Raw genomic sequence first — 21978 nt, 5'->3', positions numbered from 1 at the left:
GAGGGTCCAAGGAGTCATCTAATTACAGAGACTGTTTACTTTTTTTACTGAGGTTTTAGATTTATTAGATTCTTGGTTGGACAACCTAGTTGCTTCATAATAAATGCAACAATTTATAATCTAAATGGTCTCAGAATTTTACACTGAAATGCTGATTAAATGTACTACACTGTAATTTGCAATAATAGATTTTTTTCACAATACTATATAAATTATATATTATCCTATACAAACCTATTAGAAGGTGCAAGCAAAATTAACATGGAAAACATACTGCATGTTATCTTTTCTAGCATATCTAACAATTCTTTCATTTTATTAGGAGAGTGAAAGATATGCCTATGAATGGCAGCGCTGCTTAGAAAGTGCGCTACAAGTAAGTATGTTGTTTTCTATGTTCAGATGCACTTCAATCATTTTCTATTTCACCAAGATCTGTCACATGACTGACACCATGTTATGTGCATCATTAGAGAAATTTACTAATTTGTTTTTAATAAATCAGCTAAATAGCTGAGCGAGATGAGGATGAAATTCGGCAATAAATATACAAACTTACAAAAAAAAAAACCTGAGTGTTGCTGTATTTTTTTGTTTTTATATTATGCATTCATAGCTGCTTGCACCTGTTCATATTTGCTTTATTCTTTTTAGCCCAGGAGAGGCATGTTTACTAATAATCAGGTTTAGGATCCCATCAAATAAAAGTATTTTTCCTGTCATGGCTGGTGGGCTCTCATGACCAATTTATGCACGAAGTATGTGCTACATAGCAGTAATACAGCCTAAATTTCATATATTTGATGTTTGCATGCATACACAGTGCTGATGTATCCTTTTTGTTTGCATATTATGCAGTTACAGCAGCTTGCACCTATTTATATTTGCTTTATTCTGTTTGGCGGTGCTTGTCATTTTTTTTGCAGTATACCATTAGGGGTGGTGACTACTTCCATATTTGACTGAGCACTTCTCCTATCAGCCTAAGGGCTCATTCACACATCAATATTTTTGATCAGCATTTACAGTGCCTTGCAAAAGTATGACTGGCTGACCCCCTTTTTTTCCCACATTTCAGGCTTCAAACATAAAGATAAAAAATTGTAATGTTATGGTGAACTTTTAATAGTATTAAAGGTGTGGTGCCATGCACCAACCACTGTCACAGCCACATTGCACCAGCAGAGCAGGCAGTCTGGTGCCCCACAGCACCTATGTTGTAAGGCTGAGGCCACACTGCCTCACAGGTACAAAACCACAGCAACAATGGCCGCCACACACCTAGTGAAAGGAGCTGGAACACTCCCGTTCCACAAGCTCTCAGACTGTGAACTGAGAGCAAAAATTGGTGGAACCCCTCTTGCAGTCTCCTGCTAATTAGAAACGCCTGGGTTAAATGGGAGGAGTGCTGATCCAAGTAAGACAAAAGCAGAGGGGACAGACCATGCAGTGCGACGTAGGTGTGGAAAAAAGACATGGTCTGCACATCCAAAAATCATTAGTTGATCTAGTGCCACCACTGAACAATTTATAAAACTGAACATGCGGTTCTTAGTTTAAGGCTACTTTCACACATCAGTTTTTTGGCATCAGGCACAATCCGGCTTGTGCCCGATGCAACGGATCCGTCGCAGATTGTGTAAAAACTGATGCGACGGATCCAGCAAAAAACGGATTCGGCTTTTTTTTTTTTTTTTTTTTTTGCTTTTTCATGCCAAGAGAGCGAGATCCCATCATCACCGCACACACCAGTAGTTACCGCCCCCATCATCGCCACACGATCGGCAATACCGCCTCCATCATCCCCGCACACACCGGCACTACCGAACCCATCACTGCACACACCCCGGCACTACCGAACCCATCATCACTGCACACACCCCGACACTACCGCACCTTCCATATTTGACTGAGCACTTCTCTTATGAGCCGCCTAAGGGCTCATTCACACATCAATATTTTTGATCAGCATTTACAGTGCCTTGCAAAAGTATGACTGGCTGACCCCCTTGAATTTTTCCCACATTTCAGGCTTCAAACATAAAGATAAAAAATTGTAATGTTATGGTGAAGAATCAACTAGTGGGACACAATTGTGAAGGTGAACAATAGTTATTGCTTATTTTACATTTTTGTAAAAAATAACTGAAAAGTGGGACGTGCAATATTATTCGGCCCCTTTAGGTTATGTGCCCACGGGAGTTTGTACCTGCGGATATATCCGCTGGTATGTCTGCAGGTTTCCCGCAGCTGCTCGCCAGAATCCGCAGCTATTTTTACCTGCGGTAGTACAGCAAAATAGGTGCAGTAAACCTACGGGCATTTGTGCGGCTTACCTGCGGAAGTCCCGGCCTCTATCTCCATAGTGGAGGGCCGGGATTTCCGCAGGTAATTCAGCAGAAATAATTGACCTGCAATTACGTGCGGCTGCGGGACATCCACAGCATGTTCCGCAGCCGCACATCTCTGTAACATGGACACCGCACTCCCCATGTCCCATAGGATAACATGGGGTGTGTGTGTACATGCTGAAACCTGCGGAGTTATCTGGAAAATACAGAAAATCTGCGGATTTTCCCAGATAAATCTGCAGGTTTAATCTCCCGTGGGCACATAGCCTTACTCTCAGTGCAGCAAACTCACTCCAGAAGTTAATTGACGATCTCTGAATGATCCAATGTTGTCCTAAATGACTGATGATGATAAATATAAGCTACCTGTGTGTAATCAAGTCTCCATATAAATGCACCTGCTCTGTGATAGTCTCAGTGTTCTATTTAAAGCACAGAAAGCATCATGAAGACCAAGGAACACAACAGGCAGGTCCGTGATACTGTTGTGGAGATGTTTAAAGCCGGATTTGGTTGCAAAAAGATTTCCAAAACTTTAAACATCCTAAGAAGCACTGTGCAAGTGATCATATTGAAATGGAAGGAGTATCATACCACTGCAAATCTACCAAGACCTGGCCGTCCCTCAAAAATTTCATCTCAAACAAGGAGAAGACTGATCAAAGATGCAGCCAAGAGGCCCATGATCATTCTGGATGAACTGCAGAGATCTACAGTTGAGGTGGGAGAGTCTTTCCATAGGACAACAATCAGTCGTACACTGCACAAATCTGGCCTTTATGGAAGAGTGGCAAGAAGAAAGCCATTTCTCAAAGATATCCATAAAGAGTCTTTTACAGTTTGCCACAAGCCACCTGGGAGACACATCAAACATGTGGAAGAAGGTGCTCTGGTCAGATGAAACCAAAATCAAACTATTTGGGTACAATGCCAAACGATATGTTTGGTGTAAAAGCAACACAGCTCATCACCCATAACACACCATCCCCACTGTCAAACATAGTGGTAGCAGCATTAGGCTAGGTTCACACACTGCGTCTTTTTGACGCTGCGTTTTTGTGCGTTTTTGGCCGCTAAAAATGCACAAACGCACCTGCGTCGAAAAAACGCATCAAAAAACGCATGCATTTTTGCCGCGATTTGGTGCGTTTTTGGCTGCGTTTTGCTGCGTTTTTGATCTCTGCGTTTTGCTGCGTTTTTCAAATGCATTGCATGGGCGGAAAACGCAGGAAAGAACTGACATGTCCATTTTTTTTTTTGTAACTCAAAAACGCAGGTAAAAAAACAGATGTGTGCGGACAGCGAAAATGAAAACTCATAGACTTTGCTGGGGAAGCAAAGTCCTGCAGTTTTGAGGCCAACAACGCACCCGAAAAACGCGCAAAAACGCCGCGAAAAACGCACTGTGCGCACATAGCCTTATGGTTTGGGCCTGCTTTGTTTCAGCAGGGACAGGGAAGATGGTTAAAAGTGATGGGAAGATAGATGTAGCCAAATACAGGACCATTCTTGAAGAAAACCTGTTGGAGTCTACAAATGACCTGAGACTGGGACGGAGATTTTTCTTCCAACAAGACAATGATCCCAAACATAAAGCAATATCTACATTGGATGGATCACAGATAAACGTATCCAGGTGTTAGAATGGCCAAGTCATAGTCCAGACCTGAATCCAATCAAGAATCTGTGGAAAGAGCTGAAAACTGCTGTTCACAAACGCTCTCCATCCATCCTCACTCAGCTCAAGCTGTTTGCAAAGGAAGAATGGGCAAGAATTTCAGTCTCTCGATGTGCAAAACTGATAGACACATACCCCAAGCGACTTGTAGCTTTAATCGCAGCAAATGTGGACCTACAGAGTATTAACTTAAAGGGGCCAAATAATATTGCACGCCCCAATTTTCAGTTTTTTATTTTTTACAAAAATTTAAAATAAGCAATAAATATCGTTCACCTTCACAATTGTGTCCCACTTGTTGATTCTTCACCATAAAATTTAAAATTTTTATCTTTTATGTTTGAAGCCTGAAATGTGGGAGCAGGTTGAAAAATTCAAGGGGGCCGAATACTGTATATGCCAAAACCAGGAGTCTCTGAAACACGGAACATGCGGCAATCCTTCAATTTAGTTTTTTCTCTGTAATGTAGTGTAGTGTTTCTTCCACTTCTGGCTTCGGCATACAACACTGATTCAAAAATGCTGACATGAATGAGGCATAATACTGTCTTAAATTAGTGCTGGATCCTAACTGCCCTGTAAAAAAAAAAAAAAAAAAAAAAAAAAAGATCAGTTAATCTAGTGCCACTAAAGAAAAATGTATGAAACTGAAAATGAGTTTCTTAGTTTAACATTCTGATCAGACTGTGTGAATTCCATGGCCATGTCACAGCGAACCTCTGTGGGTCCCTAACTTTTAATAGTATTAAAGGTGTGGTGCCATGCACCAACCACTGTCACAGCCACATTGCACCAGCAGAGCAGGCAGTCTGGTGCCCCACAGCACCTATGTTGTAAGGCTGAGGCCACACTGCCTCACAGGTACAAAACCACAGCAACAATGGCCGCCACACACCTAGTGAAAGGAGCTGGAACACTCCCGTTCCACAAGCTCTCAGACTGTGAACTGAGAGCAAAAATTGGTGGAACCCCTCTTGCAGTCTCCTGCTAATTAGGAATGCCTGGGTTAAATGGGAGGAGTGCTGATCCAAGTAAGACAAAAGCAGAGGGGACAGACCATGCAGTGCGACGTAGGTGTGGAAAAAAGACATGGTCTGCACATCCAAAAATCATTAGTTGATCTAGTGCCACCACTGAACAATTTATAAAACTGAACATGCGGTTCTTAGTTTAAGGCTACTTTCACACATCAGTTTTTTGGCATCAGGCACAATCCGGCTTGTGCCCGATGCAACGGATCCGTCGCAGATTGTGTAAAAACTGATGCGACGGATCCAGCAAAAAACGGATTCGGCTTTTTTTTTTTTTTTGCTTTTTTCATGCCAAGAGAGAGAGATCCCATCATCACCGCACACACCAGTAGTTACCGCCCCCATCATCACCACACGATCGGCAGTACCGCCCCCATCATCCCCGCACACACCGGCACTACCGAACCCATCATCCCCGCACACCCCGGCACTACCGAACCCATCATCCCCGCACACACCCAGGTACTTCTGCACCCATCATCCCCGCACACACCCAGGCACTACCGCCCCCATCAATCCCGCACACACCCAGGCACTACCACTCTCGCACACACCCCGGCATTACCTCCCCCATCATCACCGCACACAACCCGGCACTACCGCCCCCATCATCATCGCAAACATCCCGGCACTACCGCCCCCATCATCTCTGCACACACCCAGACACTACCATCCTTATCACCGCACACACCCAGGCACTACCACCCCTATCATGCCTATCATCACCGCACACACCGGCATTACCTGAGTGACATTCCCACTGACAGCGCGACTCACTTCGGTTGCTGCGTGGAGCTCACAGGAGCGGCGGTGTTCTACGGCTGCTCCTGTCAGCTTCATGTAGCAGAGCTGAAAGCAGGACCTTGTGTGGATTACGTCGGACCTGGAGGTGTATTTGAGGGGTTAATAAAGTGGTGAATGAGGGTGTTTTTTGTCTTTTATTTCAAATAGACGGTTTTTCGGTGTGTGTGTGTGTGTGTGTGTGTGTGTTAATTTACTTTCACTTACAGGTTAACCATTGGGGGTGTCTCAGACGCCTGCCATGATTAACCTAGGACTTAGTGGCAGCTATGGGCTGCCATGAACTCCTTATTACCTCGATTGCCACTGCTCCAGGGCAATTCGGGATGAGCCGGGTAGAGTCCCGGGACTGTCGCATCTATTGGATGCGGCAATTCCAGGCGGCTGTTGGCTGATATTTTTATCCCACCCTGAGAATAGCAGCCATCAGCCGTGTGGCTTCACCTTGGCTATATCAAAATTGGGGAGGCGGGTGGGAAGGACTGCCCGTCGTTTTTTTTTATAATTAATTATTTATTTTATTGCACTATATAGACCCGCCCACGTCAGCTGTGATTGGTGCAGTGAGACAGCTGTCACTCAGCGTAGGGGCGTGTCTGACTGCAACCAATCATAGGCGCCGGTGGGCGGGGAAAGCAGGTAAAACGAGATGGAATAATGAGCGGCCGGCATTTTCAAAAGAGAAGCCGCCAGAGCAGTGTGACAGCTGTGCAGCGCCGCGCCTGTGATCGGTGAGTATAAAGAAGGGAGGGAGAGACCGACCGACAGAGAGAGACTGATCGACAGGGAGAGAGAGAGAGAGACTATTTACACAACATCTGGGCATGCCCAGAAACAAAAGACGGAAACCGGCGCCGGTTTCCGGCATATGACGGATAACAACTAATCCGGCTTCCATTATAAAAAAAAAAAAAGAAAATCTGTACGGCGCCGGATCCGGCAAGACTGAGACAAAAAAAGTTACAAGAGACGTTCCATCCGACCACCACATTAGCCAATTACGCCGGGTCCGGCAAAAGCCGGATGCAACGCAATGCCATCCAGCACAATCCGGGGCTAATACAAATTAATGGGGCTAAAACGGATCCAGCACCGGATCCGTTTTATCCGTTTTTTTCCGGATTGTGCCTGATGGAACAAAACTGATGTGTGAAAGTAGCCTAACAGACTAATTAAGGTCTGAAACTTTGGTCAAAGTTATGCGTTAACAAATCTCCAAGGGTTTCCCTTTGCCTAAAATACAAAGGAAATGTGTCATCTTAACTTTATGCCTTTTAGAGATCATTTCATCTTCAACTTGCTTAACTGTTCACAATGACAGTAATTTTGACCAGGGGTGCGCAAACCTTTACATGCCACTGTAGCAGTGATAATACAGTATTAATTTCATATATTAAATGTTTGCATACATTTTGGCACATAGTGCTGCTGCATTTATTTGTTGTTTTTTGTTTTTAAAAAAGGGCTGGATGCTTTTCTTATAACTAATTGTATTGTGTGTTATGAATAATCTAGCGATAGGTCATATATGACTGGTGGAGGAAAGTTGAACTTCATGGATCGATGTTTTTTTTTTTGTTTGTTTGTTTTTTTTTCATCTTATGTAACCCTCTGCCACTTTTGCTTATTTGGATCGCTACTCATTCAAGGAACTGCCACTGAATAGGACAGATGGCTAGTCTACTGAGCTGCCGAGTTACGTACTAACATGGTCTTACTTTGAGTAATATTGTTCCATCTGCAGACGTACACTAGCTCGGTTTGGGATGGTAAAGCATGGATGCAGATAGAGCTTTGTATTACACTTGCTTTGCTTAACCTCTAGTGAGGGTTTATCTTTTATTGGTATAATTCAGAGGTCTCAAACACGCGGTCCGCATGCGACCCCTCAGGCTGCTTCGTGCGGCCCCCAGGCCCGTGCCTCTGTTTGCTACAGCGGCCGGAGCAGGGGCCGCAGCCACTGTCTGCGCATTATGTCAGATGAATGTTTTGCCGGCACATGCCGCGATAGTGAACAGGGGCATGGGCCTGGGGGCCGCACGAAGCCGAGATGAGGCAGCCAAGGGAACGCGGGACAGGTGAGAAGAATGGTGTGCTTTTTTTTATGTGTATGTGAAGGACAGCACATTAACCCTTAGCGACCTATGACGTACTAGGTACGTCATGGCTCCCTGGTACTTAAGGACCCAGTAAGTCATGGCGAAATCACGGCCCCGGTAGGTGCAATCGCTGTGCAAATACCTTAGGTTTGATGAGGAGGGGACCTTTGCCTGACCTCAGGAGGGGTGGTGTCTCCTCCCCGGACCTACGGAGGCTGTCATTGGCTGACGAATGCCGCTCAGCCAATCACAGCCACTTTAATGTTTCAACCATTGAAAATGGCTGAAACATTGAAATCCAGCCATGATCAGTGCAGCTGTAACATTGATCATTGGCTGGAGCTGGGTGATCGCTGTTTCACCCACCGCCAGCTCTGATTGGTGAGACCGGCCTGGTGACCGATCTCTCCAATCACCTTGGATCTGGGGCCGGAGACCGCTCCCCTCACCTTCACTCTGGTGTCTGTGGAAGCTGAGGGGAGCGATCGGTAAGTTATAACCACTGCCCCCTTTCAGCCGCCGCCACTGCCCCCCCCCGACCCATTACTACAGGATGGGTACGAGGTGGGCACATTACTATAGAATGGGGACAAGGTGGGCACATAACGATAGGATGGGCACAATACTATTGGATAGGGATATTACTATAGAATGGGGACAAGGCTGGGGACATTACTATAGGATGGGGACTAGGATGGGGCACAGTACTACAGGATAGGGACATTACTACAAGGGGACAAGGATGAGAAACATTACTATAGGATACGGATAAGGCTGGGGGCATTACTATTATGGGGACATTACTATAGGATGGGGACAGTACTACAGGATAGGGGCATTATTCCAAGGGGACAAGGATGGGAAGCATTAGTATAGGATAGGGATAAGGCTGGGGACATCACTATAGGATGGGGACATTACTATAGGATGGGGACATTACTATAGGATGGGGACATTACTATAGGATGGGGACAGTACTATAGGATGGGGACAATACTACAGGATAGGGAGATTGCTACAAGGGGAAAAAGGATGGGAAAACATTACTATAAGATGGGGACAAGGATGGAAACATTACTACAGGATGGGCACATTACTATAGGTTGGGGATATTACTATAGGATGGGGATAAGGATGAGACACATTAATACAAGATGGGGACAAGGATGGGGCACATTACTACAAAATGGGGACAAGGATAAGAAACATTACTATAGGATGGGGACAAGGATCAGTACATTACTGTAGGATGAGGGCTAGGATGAGCACATTACTGTAGGATGGGGACTAGGATGGGGCACACTACTACAAGGGAACAAGGATGGGCACATTACAACAAGATGGGGAACATTACTAAAAGATGTTGGCCAAAATTTCTATATAGTGCTAATTGTAACACTATTAGTTACAAGAAAGTGATAAAATGTAAAAAAAAAGAACAAAACTCAAAATAAGGCCTGACATTTTTTTTACCATCAAAATTATTTTGATGTTCACCCGAGTTCATTCTGACAGTGCGGCTCTGTCTGTGTCTGCTGTCATCTGCCATTCAGCTCTGCTACATGGCTGTCTGTGTCTGCTGTCAGCGGCCATGTAGCAGAGCTGAATGGCAGATGACATAGTAAAAACGCATCCCTACACATTACACACGCTTGGCAAGTCAATAAATAAAAAAAAAAAAAGGGTGCCCAATGCATACGTCACAGAACACATGATCTAAAGGATCGCACACAAAATTGATCAATTTAACATAGACTACTAACGCACGTGTGACAGCAAATGAACGACCTACGTGCAATCTCATTCAATCGCATATGCGACCTGGGCGTGTCACATCGCATACGAGATCGCATACCTAATTGTAAGGTGTAAAGCTGGCTTTACCTTGATTAGATTGTACAATATAAGTCGAGGGTAACAGTGATACAAATGATCACAGCGCAGATCTGTAAATACGGAGAAGCAACATTCAGATAACTTTATAACTGCTTGTCCAGGTTTATTTATTTTATATAATTTTCAGATCTATTAAAGAGGTGTTTGTTCTACTAAAAGGTTAAGACTAGAGTTGGTCGAACTTGCAAAAAACCTGGACCTGCTAAATTAAAAAAAAAACAAAAAAAAAAAAAAAACCTGATCCGGTCCGGAATCCGGTACCCATATAAGTCTATGGGGACCAGAATCCGGAGATTAAAATAGTTGGTGGAAAGGATAGGAGATAGGAGTGCGCTTGGTGTACTCACAGAGAGTGTGTCATGGCGGCACACTCCTTCCGGGTCACGCTTTCACGTCCAGAGCCGACAATTAAGTATTCACGGCTTTGCCCGCCCACCAGCACGTGTAATTGGTTGCAGTTAGATGCGCCCCCATTCTGAGTGGCACCGTGTCAACTGACTGCAACCAATCACAGGCACCATGACGGCTGGTGGGCGGGGAAAACATTGCAAATGTCTGCTGGTCAGTATGATGCTATAAAAATAAATTAATAAATGAAACAATCATTGCAGTGTCCCCGTATTCTGATACCAGCACAGATAAAGCCTATGGCTGCATCCCCCAGCTGTCGGGCTTTATCTGTGCTGTGTATCAAAATAAGCCCAGAGTCACACATGCGAGGCAGTCGAATCACATCACCCGGCAGCTGCACACTGTCCTGACAGGAGCGTGCAGGTACATACAAACAAATATTGCTAACGCTCTCCTGTCAGGAGAGTGTGCGGCTGTGCCGAGTGATGCAATGCGAGACTCGTGCGAGTCTAGCATGACATCACCCGGCAGCCGTACACTCTCCTTACAGGAGCTTGCAGGTACATAGAAACACATGCTGCCTAACCGCTCCTGTCAGAAGAGTGTTGGGCTGTGCCAGGTGATGCGATGCGAGACTCCTGCGAATCTGGCATGACATCACTTGATACGGCCTGCCGCTCTCCAAACATGAGCGTGCAGTTACATAGAAACACAACGGCCGACCCGCTCCTGTTCGGAGAGAGAGTGTGCCGCTGTGCCAGGTGATGTGATGTGAGACTCGCGCGAGTCCCTCGCAAGTGTGATTCCGGCCTAAGAGAAACTGAATGTGGCTTTTTTTTTTTTTATTATTATAATTATTAAGTAATTAAAATAAAAAAAAAAACTGACGTTTTGATACCCAGCCAAGATGAAGCCAGCCGGGGGCTGGTATTCTCAGCCCGCAGCCGCCCGGTATTCCCACATCCATTAGATGTAAATCCCGGTGCTTTGCCGGCTCTTCCCATTGCCCTGGTGTGGTGGCAATCAAGGTAGTAGCAGGGGTTAATAATAGCGCCCAGCTGCTACTAAACCCTAGGTTATGATGGCACAGGCCTCTATGATACCTGCATCACTAACCTGTAAATGAAAGTAAATAAGTACAAACAAAGAAAAAAATCCTTTTATTTGGAATAAAATACAAAAACACATGCTCTTTCACCACTTTATTAACCCCCAACACACCCCTCCAGGTCCGACGTAATCCACACGAGGTCCCACCCACTTCCAATTCTGCTACATCTGTGCTGTTCCTACCTATTTTCTTTAAAATCTTTAATGATCATATCCACTGTTATTTAATTAATGTTATTCAATGTATGTTTTTCATGCTTGTCCTTTGCTGCCATCTACTAGTTAGGCCCTTCTTTTCCCCTGGTTCTTTTTAGTCCAGCCTGTGGGGGAGTCTTTTCAGCCCTACATGTGACCTCACATCCTGCCTCGATCTTAGTTTCACTTTTAGTCGGTGCATTTTTAAGGAGCACATCTATTTCTCCCTTGGGCTTCAGAAAGCAAGGTTTTTGACCAGTAAAAGCTCTAGGACAATCATAACAAGACTACCACAGTTACAGCCACTTGATCACTGTACTGCTGCACGTTTTTGTTCATAGAGGAAAAAATAGACCACCGCTGCTTCACCTCAGTGTGTGTTCATTTGAACCCATCCACCCTGGAGCGCTCTGGTCATGTCTGCCTCATCTAGTGGAAACGAAGGTAAGACTCCTCACACCTCTACCCAACTATCTGCCTTCAATCGCCTCTTAAGTGGGGACAGAACAACATCTCACAGCCATAAAAGACAACCGCCAGCTGTGAATGTAGACAATGACTGAGCCGCGCTGAACAATGACTCCAGGCAGACACTATCACAGGCTGGGGGCGCGTCTGATTGCAACCAATCATAGACGACAGGACGGGCAGTGGCTGGAGAAAGCACACAAGGCTGTGTGTATGCGATAAGCCTAATGCGCAGTACAGGAAGTGAATGAGTGACCCAGAAGCAGTTTGCCGCCATGACACCGAGTCTCCGTAAGTATGAAATGGTCGCATAATTTTTTTTTTTTTTATTTATTTTTCCTTTAATTTCCCCAGTGCCGAATCCGGATCGTACACCTGGCATCCTTTGAAACCGCGCGGACCCGGACTTTTACAGTCCGGGTCCACTCAGCCCTACCAAGGATCCATTCCTAAATCCTGACATCATCATGGTCTTGTGAAAAAGGTCTTACAGCCATGTCTTGTCTGGACCATCCTTATAACAGTCCAGGTCCGCTCAGCCCTAGTTATGACAAATTTAGCCATACAAAAATAACTAATGACATTAAAGCACAGTTGAAGAAAATAAAAAAAAATATACAGCTCTGGCAAAAATTAAGAGACCATTTTTCTCTTTATCGGTATAGTTTTGAGTAAAATGTAAATTTAAATTGATCTTTTATTCTATAAACTACTGACAACATATCTCCGAATTTCCAAGCAATAAATTTTGTATTTATTTTCTGATAATGAGAAATGGTCAAAATAAAAAAAAAATGCATTGCTGTCAGACCTCAAATAATGCAAAGTTCATAACCATTTAGAAACAATACTAATAATGTTTTAACTCCGGAAGAGTTCAGAAATCAATATTTTGTGGAATAACCATGATTTTTAATCACAGCTTTCATGCGCCTTGGCATGCTTTCCACCAGTCTTTCACACTGCTTTTGGGTGACCTGTTGCCACTCCGGGTGCAAAATGTAAGCATATAAGTCTATGGGGACCAGAATCCGGAGATTAAAATAGTTGGTGGAAAGGATAGGGGATAGGAGTGCGCTTGGTGTACTCACAGAGAGTGTGTCATGGCGGCACACTCCAATTCCAGCCTTGCTGAAGCATCCCCAGATCATCACCGATCCTCCACCAAATTTCACAGTGGGTACAAGACACTGTGGCTTGTATGCCCCTCCAGGTCTCAGTCTACCCATTAGACCAGGTGTTGGGCAAAGCTGAAAATTAGACTCATCACAGAAGATTACCTTACTCCAGTCCTCTGGTCCAATCCTTATGGTCTTTGGAAAACTTCAGCCTGGCTCTCCTTTTGTTTCTCATTGATGAAAGGCTTTTTTCTAGCTTTACATGACTTGAGCCCTGTCTCTAGGAGCCTGTTACAAACTGTTCTTACCGTGCACTTCACCCCAACTGCCATTTGCCATTCATTTTGTAGGTCACTGTCATGGCCAGCCCAAACTCCAGACCTAAACTCCATTGAAAACCTCTGGAATGTAATAAAGAAGAAGATGGATAGTCACAAGCCATCAAACAAAGAACTGCTTAAATTTTGCACCATGAGTGGCATAAGGTCACCCAAAAGCTGTGTGAAAGACTGGTGGAAAGCATGCCAAGACGCATGTAAGCTGTGATTAAAAATCATGGTTATTCCACAAAATATTGATTTCTGAACTCTTCCTGAGTTAAAACATTAGTATCGTTGTTTCTCAATGATTATGAACTTTTCTTTGCATTTTTTGAGATCTGAAAGCAATGCAATTATTTTTTTTGTTATTTTAACTATTTCTCATTTTCAGAAAATAAATACAGAATTTATTGCTTGGAAATTCAGAGACATGTTGTCAGTAGTTTATAGAATAACAGAATTTACATTTTACTCAAAAATATACCTATAAAGAGAAAAATCAGAAAAACTGAAAATTTTGAAGTGGTTTCTTAATTTTTGCCAGAGCTGTATGTTCATTTATTACAGGGAAAAAAAGTGAGGACAGTGACTGAACTTGAAGCAATGGGCCCCAAAGCAAAACTTCCTTGTGAGCCCTAAACTATCATGGGTCTTTAACAGTATTGGCTTTGTCAGGGATGTGACTGCAACCCCATTGTAGTTGTACCCCCAGGTGGGGTTAAAATTTAAACCTCTGCTTCTTTCTGTTTCCAGAGGAATATAATAAAACTGTAGAAGGCAAAGGTGCAGGTAATTGACATTGCATACTTTTATTTAGTATATGGCAGGAAAGCACAACCTGTGGCCTGGGTTTAGGTGTCACCTAAACCTAGGCCACAGGTTGTGCTTTCCTGCCATATACTAAATAGGCGAGGTTGAAATACTTTTTTGGGTGTATTACATGTCAATTTTATGTAGCACACTGACATGTAGTGTCCATGTCAGAAAGAAATGGGTTCTACTATACAGAACATCTGTACAGCAGGTTCCCTCGACCGTTGTTTGGCACTTCAGAAAGGGATATATGAGGTGGCCAGATGTGCATACCCGTATTTTTCACTTTATAAGACGCACTTTTCCTCCCAAAAATTTGGGAGGAAAATGGGGGGTGCGTCTTTATAAAGCGGTACCGGGAGGGGGGGGGTCCTGTCTGAGGCGATTGGGCGGCCGGGTGCCTGTGGCTGCATGCAAGCGGCCGGGTACCTGTGCTTGCGTGCGGTGGCAGCCGGGTACCCGTGGCTGTGTGCGGGCGGCAGCGGGTGCTGTGTGGGGTCGGAAGCCGGGTACCCGTGCTTGCATGCGGCGGCAGCCGGGTGCTGTGTGCGAGCGGCAGTCGGGTGCCGCTTTCACACAGGCACCCGGCTGCCGCCCTCACACAGTCACCCAGCTGCCGCCCGCACACAGCCATGGGTACCCGGCTGCCACCGCACGCAAGCACAGGTACCCGACGGCTTGTACGCAGGGTGGGCGGGCAGCCTGTTGGCTGCCACTCTGTGCATGCGGTGCGGGCGGCTGTGCAGCATGTTACCAGTTGTCCGCGGTCCCACTTTCAAATGATGGTGCCGGTGGAGCTCTTGGATGAGAGCTCCATCTGCGCATGCGTCGCTCCGGGCGCCATTACTTGAATCGGGACCGCGGACACACTCCACCACTGAGCACTCCCTGCCGCTCCCACCACTGACCAGTCGCCGCCGCTCCCACCACTGAGCCGTCGCTGACACCACTGAACCGGGACCGCGGACACACTCCACCACTGAGCAGTCCCTGCCGCTGCCACCACTGAGCCGTCGCCGCCGCTCCCACCACTGAGCCGTCGCCACCGCTGCCACCACTGAGCCGGGACCGCGGACACACTCGACCACTGAGCCGTCGCCGCCGCTCCCACCACTGAGCCGTCGCCGCCGCTGCCACCACTGAGCCGGGACCGCGGACACACTCCACCACTGAGCAGTCCCTGCCGCTGCCACCACTGAGCCGTCGCCGCCGCTCCCACCACTGAGCCGCCGCCGCTGCCACCACTGAACCGGGACCGCGGACACTCACTGCACCGGCCTGCTGCACGGCTCACCCACCACGGCTGCTGCCGCCACCACGGACCCCACGGCTCCTGCCACCGCGGACGCCACCGCGCCTGCAACCACAGACGCCACAGCACCTGCAACCACGGACCCCGCTGCCACTGACCCGCCGCGCCTGCCAGCACAACCTGTGCCTCCTGTGACCCCGCTTCACCACCACTGCTGCCCCCCTCCGGTAAGAGAACACCGGAGCATAAGATGGACCCCATTTTTTTCTTTTTTTTACCTTTTTTTTATGTCTAAGTTTGGGGTGCGTCTTATATTCCGGTGCGTCTTATAAAGCAAAAAATACGGTATGTCTTGGCCCTGCTGGTGAAACTGGCGTGCATATAGTTATGGCATATACAGTACTTTGTCATACATTTGCCAAACATCTCTTAGATGTTTATATCCTTTTACATTTTATTGCTCCCTTGAGAGCTTTTAAGTATGACAGTTTAGCTTTTTTTATGCACCCTTGGTCTATAATATACAAGGTCCCCTCATCCCAAAAAGCAAGGTCAGGAAGTGATGGCATATCAGTGCACTATACCATCGTTTGCATAGGTAGAAAAACATTTTCTTCAGTTTTCTTTTGTCCAACGTTCTTTGTTAGTTGGGGACGCTAAACGTGTGCTGTAATCTTACTTTTAAGTTTCTAACATCTTTATTTGGAAAAAAAAAAAAAAAAAAGTTATCTCTGGTTTCTATTCCTTTTTTTCCTCAGCTGGAGAACAGTGGTAATGAGACTAGAATGTACTTGCCCTAATCCGCTGCCTATATCTTGCTTACAGGCTGTCAAGGGAATTGCAAAGTGTAGAAAATAATTTCTGATTTGAATTATGTGCAGTAATTTTATTTTTTAACATTGGATGGATATGTGTTCTACATGATGGCATATTTTCTGCTGAAAAGGTCCACTAATTAATACTGTGTTGCTCTTGCCTTACAGCCACATATGTACGGCACTAAACTCGTGATTCTGTTTGTCATTTCTTAGGTCATTAAGAAAGCTAATGATGCTCTGAATGGAATCAGCAGTTCCTCTGTTTGTACTGAAGTTATCCAGTCTGCTCATGGAATGGAATATCTGTTAGGTATGGTTTATGGGTCGCTTATGAAAATTCTTACCACTATTATAAAAGGAATATAAGGAAAATGTATTTAGAATAAAAGTTACAATGATAAGATATAAAAGTCATATACTGGATACCTATGAATATGAGGGAGAGATCCAATGTGTTGCTAAAGGGTGCACTATTGAATTCACAATTCTGGCCCACAGCTATGACGTTTACACGCACGCCCAGACCAAATACTTTATCAGTTCAGGTGAAAACATAAAAATTAGTTCTCAAGGATAATTTCTGCAAAGGAGACTTTGGAGGTGTCTCATTTCTGTTAGAATATCTTATGTATAGTACTACGTCTTACAGAATGTTCTAACCATATCTGCAGGCTCAGCCTTGATTTCTTTTAATTGAAGCAAAAGATAACTTTTAATAAAGCTGGTACATGGCTAACCTATAGCAAGTAATAATAACATTGGCAAATTATGGATTATAAGAACTGTATTGATTCCTTTCATCATCAAGTGGATAGACAATTTGGAGTAATATGGGGAAGTGTTGCTACCTCTTAAAGCAGAGATGAGGAACCTTTTTTCTGTCTAGGGCTATTTGAAAATTTGTACCATCATTCGGGGGCCACGCAGAATTATCAACTTGCAAATTACCCTACTATATTTAGTCAAACAATTAACTCACTGTGGTGGCTGGAGCATCTTGTTTTTAGTGCAACCGTGATATTAGGTGATATTGATCTTGTTGCTTTTCACAACTGCTTTACTAAGGTTTGTGTTGGCTGGGACTGCTGAGGGCATATACATCACAGGAGACACTAGGGGCTGCAGGAACATACACAGCCCTGGGGAGGCTGCAGGGGCACACACAGGCCTGGGGAGACTGGAGGAGCACACCAAGCCCTGCGGAGGCTTAAAGGTCTTACACACACAGGCCTGTGGAGGCTGGAGTGGCACACACAGCCCTAGGGAGGCTGGAGAGGCACAGAGAGCCCTGGGCAGACTGGAGGGGCACACTGAGCCCAGGAGAGGCTGATGGGTCACACACATGCCTGTGGATGCTGGATGGGCTCACACACAGCCCTGGGGAGGCTGGAGAGGAGCGCACACAGCCCTGGGGAGGCTGGAGAGGAGCGCACAGAGGCCTGGGGAGGCTGTAGAGGAGCGCACAGAGGCCTGGGGAGGCTGGAGAGGCGTGCACAGAGGCCTGGGGAGGCTGGAGAGGCGTGCACAGAGGCCTGGGGAGGCTGGAGAGGCGTGCACAGAGGCCTGGGGAGGCTGGAGAGGCGCGCACAGAGGCCTGGGGAGCCTGGAGAGGAGCGCACAGAGGCCTGGGGAGCCTGGAGAGGAGCGCACAGAGGCCTGGGGAGCCTGGAGAGGAGCGCACAGAGGCCTGGAGAGTCTGGAGAGGAGCGCACAGAGGCCTGGGGAGGCTGGAGAGGAACGCACACTGCCCTGGGAGGCTGAAGGGGCTCAGACAGGCCTGGGGGCACAAACCTGAGGGATGTTGGGGCAGCTGCTCCTCTTCTGGGGGACGAGAGCAGAGCACATTGCAGGCTTACAACTCCCACAAAGTATGTCCCCCAGTGTATACATGGTTTAGCCTAGAATGTATGGGCTCCTTCCAGGTTGGTGGGCGTGTATTGTGTGCGAGGTTTAAAGGGCCAGCAGCCAGCAAGACACGGCTGCCGACTGAGCACTGCTGTCCCTGGGTCCGCAGGAAAGATCATCACGGGCCACAGGAAAGATCATCATGGGTTGCATATTGCCCGCGGGCCGGAGGTTCGCCACCCCTGTCTTAAAGGTAAGGTGTCGCGTTTTTTTTTATTTTTGTATTAATAATAGTGATTATGAAATCAAGTATTTTTAATCCAAAATTAAATTCGCTGTTTATTTTGTTTTTATTTAATTGTAATTTTCTAGTTTTACTGAAGCACTGGGGGCTGCCATCTTTGATTTGCTGTGAATAACGACAGTTACCTCTTTTATGGCAGCCCCTCTGCATAGAAGACCGTTGTCAAACTGCGACCCTATACTTAACACAGAAACGGCGTCTGCTGTCATCTGGACACGCCCCTGGGCTGTCCAGATCACAGCAGAGGGAGGATATCAGCGCCATCTCTGTGGAGCTCACATCATATGCTGTGTGCTCCACTTTCCCCCTGTCACCCGCTGGGATGGATGGGGTGAGTACCGGTGCCGGGCAGCGGCGATTGCACCATAACTGATCCTGGCGTGTTGCTTCCAACTCTGCCGCTCACCCCCCCTTCCCACTCTGCTCACCCCCCACCGCTCCCCCCCCCTCCCCACGTGTGGTCACCCCGGGCCTCCGCTGCTCGCTGCTATGTACTGTGATCGCTGACAGGACAGGTTGCCAAGGGCGCAGGTCTGAGGTGAGTGCATGCGGCTGGGAGCGATGATCTGCAGCCTGAGCGGCACTGCACTACTGATCACCCCTCCTTGCCACATGTCACCTCGGACCTCCGATCCCAGCCGGCAGCACAGCAGAGGGGGGCGCGGGATACAATGAGGCATTGGGAAACGGTCAGCGGGGCATTGTGAAACAGTCAGCTGGGTATTGGAAAACGGTCAGCGGGGCTGTTATGGTCAGAAGACCACAAAAGATCTTGCAAAAATCCCATAAAAAGTGGTAGAAGATAGTATACAAGAGTAGTTGGAAACTTAGCTGCCTGCAATCCACTGGCTACACAAACACAACTAGAAGTAGCGGTGGAGCGTTCCTAACAAACCTAGACGCTTGGAACCGCCGGAGAACTAACTAACCTCCAAAGATGGAATGAGGAATCCTGACTTGACTGAGAGCAGCTGTAAAGGAAAGTCAAAAGCCCCCAACATATAAGGACAGTGATGTAAGAAAAGACAACACACAGATGGTAGATATAGAATTAAGCAAAGTGAGGCCCTACTAGCTAGATACAAAAGTATAGGATAGATTGCTGGTTGGAGCCAGTAAAAACCCTGAATACCAAAACCTGATAATCAAAAATTCCCTAAAGGATAACACAATCTTCCTCCCACTATATTAATCAGAGTGAAGAGGGGGTTAATGCCGCGCATCAGCCAAAATGAAGATGTAGCACGTTGATGTTATAAACGTATTCTTTTATTCCATCGGTCTACGCGTTTCGAGGATACACCTCTTCTTCAGAACCAGTGCATCAACATAGTATCAGTATTGATACTATGTTGATGCACTGGTCCTGAAGAAGAGGTGTATCCTCGAAACGCGTAGACCGATGGAATAAAAGAATACGTTTATAACATCAACGTGCTACATCTTCATTTTGGCTGATGCGCGGCATTAACCCCCTCTTCACTCTGATTTGTATGCACATCCTTGTGGGGCTGCAGCAGACGCCTTCATCCTATGCTCTATCAGTGGTTGTAACTATCTCACAACCTTTTCAGGTGAGTGTATTTTTCCTGATCTACCTCACTGATCTGTTGGTATTACACTATCAGCGCTCCTTATTTTTCAGTTCCCACTATATTAGGAACTCTTGTGCAAATACATTTAAATACAAAAAGGCAAATATAATAGAAAAGATCTTAACTACAAAAACACATGAGATACAAAAATACAAAACTCCTTATCAAACAGGGAGTAAAAACTCCCTTTCTTGCTGGGAATAAATAGTCCTCCAAAAATAGTGCAGGACGAGCACTTATTCACTTGCAAGAAACAAGAAACACTGATCTAGAAAAAAAGACATAGATTAAGCAGCAACGCCCTTCAGTGCAAATTCAGCCTTTAACCAAGCCAAGACTAAAGCTGGTGTCACACTAAACGACAGCGACAACGACGTCGCTGTTACGTCACCATTTTCGGTGACGTAACAGCGACCTTGTAAGTCGCTGTTATGATCGCTGCTTAGCTGTCAAACACAGCAGAAGCAGCGATCATAAGGTCGCTGTGCTACATGTTCAGAGAGCAGGGAGCCGCGCTTAGCGCTGGCTCCTTGCTCTCCTGCAGCACACATCGGGTTAATTAACCCGATGTGTGCTGCAGCTACATGTCACAGTTCAGAGAGCAGGGAGCCGCGCTTAGCGCTGGCTCCTTGCTCTCCTGCAGCACACATCGGGTTAATTAACCCGATGTGTGCTGCAGCTACATGTCACAGTGCAGAGAGCAGGGAGCCGCGCGCACTGCTTAGCGCTGGCTCCTTGCTCTCCTTGCTACAGTATGCATCGGGTTAATTACCCGATGCATACTGCAGCCACATGTCACAGTGCAGGAGCCGGCGCTGGCAGCAAGAGCGGAGGCTGGTAACCAGCGTAAACATCGGGTAACCAGGGAAAGGTCTTCCCTTGGTTACCCGATGTTTACGCTGGTTACAGCTTACCGCAGCTGCCAGTGCCGGCTCCTGATCGCTTCATTTCGTCGCTCTCTCGCTGTCACACACAGCGATGTGTGTGTCACAGCGGGAGAGTGACGACCAAAAAATGAAGCTGGACATTCAGCAACGACCGGCGACCTCACAGCAGGGGCCAGGTCGTTGCTGGATGTCACACACAGCGACAGCGACGGGACGTCGCTGCAACGTCACAGAAAATGGTGACGTAGCAGCGACGTCGTTGTCGTCGTCGTTATGTGTGACACCAGCTTTAGAGCACAAAATACTTATCAGGCATAGCTGTAGACTCAGGATGACATGGAAACAAAACCGATGCAAAGGAACGAAAAAACGCTGTAGAAATCATTCCTTGAATATCCAAAAAGGCGCTGAATAAAGGCAAAACATAACCTACAGGAAAAGGCAAAAGCTTAAAGGCTGGAGGAAAAATTCAGGACATCTTAACATGTAGCAGAAACAGTTATCACCGGCAAAGGTTAGACAGAGACTGCCTTCCTATATCCCCCCAGGCTGGACTCCATAGGCTTCCTGAAACAGCAATCATCTCCAACACCTTTCTGTGCGACAGATACAGAATCAGACTCCTTACCAGCACTAGCCACGAGAGGGAGCCCAGAAACACTCCCGGGAACAGCACCATCTCTGATGATATTCACAACACTGGGCATTGGGATACGGTCAGCGGGGCATTGGGAAACAGCGGGGTGCAGGAATACAGTGGAGAACTTAGTGACACTTTAGACATTAGAATCACTTTGCGGCCACCAACAAAATGGCTCTGCACTGTGATCCTAAACTTCATCTTCCTTTATCTTTTTGGAAACACCCAGAACGGGAGGGGGAGGCGTGACATCACACACAGGAGAGCAGATTCCACCCACTTTTACTGCAGTTGTAATGTGAGCTAGTTCTACAGTATTTCTACAGCAGGATTTCAGCAGCTGCTCCCCCTAGTGTTTGAGTGGAAAATATCAAACTCTTAATTTTTTTTTTTTTATATTTTTCTC

At 46.3% G+C, this 21978-nt stretch overlaps 1 protein-coding gene across 2 annotated transcripts in view; it reads left to right on the top strand.

Annotated features, from left to right (window-relative positions):
• SYNRG (synergin gamma) overlaps nucleotides 1-21978 on the top strand; it is a 179586-nt gene that overhangs the window by 124828 nt on the left and 32780 nt on the right. For both annotated transcript variants that reach the window (XM_075335855.1, XM_075335854.1), the window contains exons 15-16: nucleotides 323-376; nucleotides 16515-16611. In XM_075335855.1, the coding sequence (XP_075191970.1) occupies nucleotides 323-376; nucleotides 16515-16611 (151 nt within the window). The remainder of the gene's footprint in view (nucleotides 1-322; nucleotides 377-16514; nucleotides 16612-21978) is intronic.

The sequence above is a fragment of the Anomaloglossus baeobatrachus genome, chromosome 2 (assembly GCF_048569485.1).
Source record: "Anomaloglossus baeobatrachus isolate aAnoBae1 chromosome 2, aAnoBae1.hap1, whole genome shotgun sequence".
Taxonomy (NCBI): domain Eukaryota; kingdom Metazoa; phylum Chordata; class Amphibia; order Anura; family Aromobatidae; genus Anomaloglossus; species Anomaloglossus baeobatrachus.
The sequence above is the reverse complement of the archived record's forward strand: the minus strand, read 5'-3'. Positions and strand labels throughout refer to the sequence as shown.